Source organism: Cariama cristata, unplaced genomic scaffold (genome assembly GCF_000690535.1).
Source record: "Cariama cristata isolate BGI_N322 unplaced genomic scaffold, ASM69053v1 scaffold23559, whole genome shotgun sequence".
Taxonomy (NCBI): Eukaryota; Metazoa; Chordata; class Aves; order Cariamiformes; family Cariamidae; genus Cariama; species Cariama cristata.
This window is the reverse complement of record NW_009636717.1, coordinates 40,568-45,502: the sequence shown is the minus strand read 5'-3', so window position 1 is coordinate 45,502 and position 4,935 is coordinate 40,568. Positions and strand designations below refer to the sequence as shown.

Below are 4,935 nucleotides of genomic sequence, written 5' to 3'. Positions count from 1 at the left end.
GAACCTATACTTTCACCCTTCTTTCAGCAAAGGAGAAAAGTAGTACCAGAACAAGGTGATGGGAAAGACTTGGACCCAGAGTTCAATTTGTGACTAAATCAAAATGTTTTAGTTGCTTTTAATGTTAAAATATTCCTTGAAATGCAAGCTTTAACTGTGCTTGTTTTTACTCTGTGCAGAGACCTGTTTTTTCTCTGTGTGCATGGCTGTACAGCTGACTTAAACGTGTGAATAAGTAAGGAAGGGTGACTTTTTAACCATTATGTACCAGACTGTTGCTGGAAGCCAAGTAAATGAATATCCTGTCTGGGTCTGGCACGTGTTAGCTTCCTATGTCACTTTCCCTGCACAAAAAGATAAGAGGAATGCAAGCCTTTCCCTTTATTTCACACAGTAACAGTGTACCTCAGCAAAGATTTGAATGGGTAGCAGGATTATTAGGATTGTAACGTCTTGCTTTCCTTTTCAAGTAGGATGAAACTAAATGTAATCATCTATTGGGTTAGATGAACACAATGGGTTCTCAACCGTAGGCTTTCATCACAGCAGCAATCTTGTATGATTTGGCCTGGCAGGGCTCCGGGCCTACAAAAATTTTGTAGATGTCAGGTGTTTGGCAGTCAGAACTGGCCGCTGAGAGCCACTGTCATACTTGTGTCTCCCTGCTTTCTAGTCTTTCAATTTTAGAATACTATCACCATTTTCAGCATGTGATATTTAGAGGCGAGTAATGAAAAGCTGCTTGGCTAAGTCCAATTTCAGTTACGTGGGCTTGAGCGATAATCTGCTCAAATGCTGTTCTGTGCATTCTGGCAACATCATGGTGCAGTCTAGCAGGATGTTTGCTCAGCTACAGAGCTGGGCTTTTATGGTCTTGATATTTTCTAGGAGCAAACTGACTGTGGTGTGGCTGATGCCTTCACTGTGACTATTTTTGCAAGTTCATTTCTGAACAAGAAAACAAAACCAAGCTTTGAAACTATGCATCTCAACTTCACAGCGTATTTTCTAAGTAGCACGTGGAGCAGCCACTGCACCCATGCTTACTGTGCTCTGGTCAACTGCTTTTTGTAATTTTTCAGCCACAGTGTGCTATATGCTCTAGCCCCTTTGTTTCCTGAACCCTAATGCTCTGTTGCAGACTGTCCTACCAGAGAAATGATGACGATGAGGAAGAAGCTGCCAGAGAACGTCGTCGACGGGCTCGACAGGAGAGGCTGCGGCAAAAGGAAGAAGGAGATCTATCAGGAGAAGTAACGGAGAAATCAGAAGTTAATGCCCAAAACAGGTAAACGTCTGACTGACAAGTCAACAGTAATTTTTGTTCAGAGTAGAGAAGTATCTTGAAGAGGTCTGTTTTGCTACTTATATTTTAAGCATCAGGTTTGGCTGTACTTACTCTGACAAAGACCTAACACTGTGAGGAGCACCACTGGCTGTGTCTACACAGTGGGGTGGGAGCATCACTGAAGCTAGGCTGGAGGCCATGCTCATGACCTGTTCCCAGGGTGCCCTCAAGGCTGTCTATGGGATAACTCAGCTGGGGCTTATGGAAGGAAATACCTCTGATGCATCCTGCTGTCAGATTTCCTCAGACATGACTGTGCCTGGCCTCACAAACCTCCACATCTTTTGTCCTGCTTATAGGGGCTGTGGTGTTATGGGACCAAGGCACATGGGATTGTTGGGCACCCAGGCCTCAAGTTGCAGCTGAAAAATGCCTGCAAGGCAATGGATGTGAGTGCTAGACCTCAGCCGTCATCTAGTGTTGTCAGGGTCATACAGGGAAAGTTCAGGCTAGAAATTAGGAGGCATTTCTTCACAGAAAGGGTCGTTAGGCATTGGAATGGGCTTCACAGGGAAGTGGTGGAGTCACCATCCCTGGAGGTGTTTAAGACAAGACTGGACGCGGCACTTAGTGCCATGGTCTAATTGACATGGTGGTGTTAGGGAAAGGTTGGACTTGATGATCCCAGAGGTCTCTTCCAAACAAATAGATTCTGTGATTCTGTGATACAGCTATAAACAGCAGGAAAGCTTATGGAGTGAGGCACTACTTGTCACAAGCTGAGTGGGCGGAGCTGGCCTTCTAGTCTGTCCATCGTTTATTCATTTTCACATAGTCACAAGTAATATATCCAGATTTCTAGTAGCCATTACACAATTGATAGAAGAAACCAGGAATAAACATTGTGATATCAAACTAATTAATAGATATGGAGCACAAGTAGCATTCTATTAAAGACAAGGAGAATGAATATAGATAGGAAAACAGCAACATTTCTGATTGTAGATTATAATCTTTTTCCATAATGGAGGGGGGAAAAAAAAAGCTAGAAAGATAGAAGAAACCTGCACACAGGAAAATTAAACAGCTGAATTTTGAAGGAGTCAAAAAAACTCCAGGGACTGAGAGCAAGATGCAGTCCTATATAAGTAGCATGTCTTAAATTAGGTGCTGTGCCATTTCCATTTTCTAACAGATTATTGTCCCTATACAGACAATCACAACCTCACTCCACACTTAATGGTCAGGCTATCCCATTATGGACTCTATCGGTGGATGTTGGTGCTGAACAGGAGTAGCTTCTTGTTGCTAGAGAAGTTCACTGAAGTCAGAAAGTATCTTGCTTGTGTAGCATCTTCAAAAATTTTGTGTGTTGGGAAGACTGTGCGTAGGACATGTACGGCTCAGGTCAAGCTGAAGGAGGCCTTAAAGAAAGCTAAGGCCTTCCAAGTATTCTGCTGCAGGGTGCGGAGCGGGAGGATGAATTTTTCAGGTCTGTTCGTATTTCAGCTATTCCAAGCATCAGGGACCATTCCAGTGCCTACTCAGTTCAGTAAGACCCCTGGGGAATTCAGCGGCTGTTGGAGCTGGCCTGAAAGAGCACCCTTCCAGGCTCTGATATTGTGAAATACCACATTCTTATACATGTAGAAATGCCAAAATTAATCCCTGGAACCATTTTGCTAAATTTTGAAGTATGCAACCTGTTGTGTTTTCAAACCATGGAATAATGTTTCAACAAGCTTTTTTCTAGGAACAACTATGCACATACGTTATTAGAAAGATCTTTTTTTAATGAAAAATTGTCACTTTTCTGTAGTGTGGCAGAAGAGGAAACCAAGCGTACTACAACCACAGGCGGAACAGATGACGAAGCTGCATTGTTGGAGAGACTGGCGAGACGGGAGGAGAGACGCCAAAAACGTCTACAGGAAGCCCTGGAACGTCAAAAGGAATTTGACCCCACGATCACAGATGGGAGCTTGTCACTGCCCAGCAGGAGAGAATTAAACAATGTGGAAGAAAACGAGACCATGAGGAAAGAGGAAAAGTCTGAAACACGCCGAGGACGCTATGAGATTGAGGAAACGGAAACGGTTACCAAATCATACCAAAGGAACAACTGGAGGCAAGATGGGGAAGAGGAGGAAAAAAAAGAAAAAGACAAGGAGGAGGTACAGGAGGAGAAACCAAAGGAGGTCACCGTAGAGGAAAATCAGGTAGATGTGACAGCAGAAAAATCCACAGATAAAGAAGAGGTAGTAGAAACAAAAAATCTAGCTATAAATACAGAGGAACACAAAGCAGAGAATGATACAAATGCTGTGCTGGAAGGGGAGCAGAGTATAACTGATGCTGTAGATAAAGAGAAGCTTAAGGATGAGGAAAAGGCTCAGGAAGAAAGGAAGAAAGCAGAAGAAAGGGAGAAACTTGAGGCAGAAGAACAGGAGAGGTTAAAAGCAGCAGAAGAAAAGAAGGCAGCTGAGGAAAAACAGAAAGCAGAGGAGGAGAAGAGGGCAGCTGAGGAAAGGGAGAGGGCTAAGGCAGAAGAGGAGAAGAGGGCAGCTGAGGAAAGAGCAAGGGCTAAGGCAGAAGAGGAGAAGAGGGCAGCTGAGGAAAGAGCGAGGGCTAAGGCAGAAGAGGAGAAGAGGGCAGCTGAAGAAAAGGCTAAGCTAGAAGCAGAGACTTTAAAGGAAAAACAAAAGAAGGAAGAAAAGAAAATAGAAGATAAACAGGTAAAAGAGAAGAAAGTACAAGAGGAAAAACCTCAAGCAGCTTTCCTAAGAAAACAGGTACAGTAAACATTTTGCACCAAAATAAGTCACCTGTGGTTTGTGAGAAATGTAATGCAAGGAAAAAAAATCAAGATTTAATTGGAATTTCCTCACAGATCTATTTCTGCATTGAAATGACTAATACTCGTGCTCTCTCTTGCTCTTTCTTTAAATAAATAAAGTTCCTTACTTCTGCTTACCAATAATGCAGTGCACAACATGGCTGACCTCACTCCGTTGTTCAAAGAAAACCTTGCATGTTCAGACCTCTGCATGGTTTTTTTGCTGCCTTTTTTCTTAGCTGCTATAAACTGGCCTAATGCAGTAACACATGAGGTGGAGGCAGACACATCTTGCCACAAAATTACGAGCACCTGGTAAACTGTGTGAGGAATGTGTGTGTTAAATGCAATCACAAGAGAGGGCTCTCTGCTGGGACATGTAAGCATGATGCCACGCAAGGGAGAAAGGCCCAGATGGTGGAATGGGAGCATTTGGAGAGGGTGGAGGGAGCACAACTGCACATGGACATGTGGGCACAGCAGCATATGATGGAGATGTGGCTGCACACAGGATTGGTACATGAACACAGTGTGGAGAAACAAAAGTGCAAACAGATGTGATGTTTTCATATTAAAAAAAGATTATTAAAAACCCAAATACAAAGGGGGAAGACAAAGAGGTTAAAGTGGAAGCTAAAAAGGAAAAGTTACCAGATGAGAAGCTCCGACTTGCCTCCAAAAAAGATCAGGTAACTTGTAAACCATTGATTTAGATGTTTTAGGGAAACTGGAGATCAGAATATAAATAAGGGACCTATAACTGTAAGTTGCTTATTCAACAAAGTACTTAAGCATGTGCTTCATTTCAAGA

General features: G+C 43.0%; 1 protein-coding gene across 1 annotated transcript in view; it reads left to right on the top strand.

Annotated features, from left to right (window-relative positions):
- Positions 1–1,141: 1,141 nt before the first annotated feature.
- The window catches only part of CALD1 (caldesmon 1), a gene marked incomplete at its 5' end in the record, with an annotated part of 31,197 nt that continues 27,403 nt past the window's right edge, over positions 1,142–4,935 (top strand). Inside the window, 3 exons of the mRNA XM_009708025.1 lie at positions 1,142–1,288; positions 3,108–4,080; positions 4,730–4,813. Coding sequence (XP_009706327.1) covers positions 1,142–1,288; positions 3,108–4,080; positions 4,730–4,813 — 1,204 coding nt within the window. The remainder of the gene's footprint in view (positions 1,289–3,107; positions 4,081–4,729; positions 4,814–4,935) is intronic.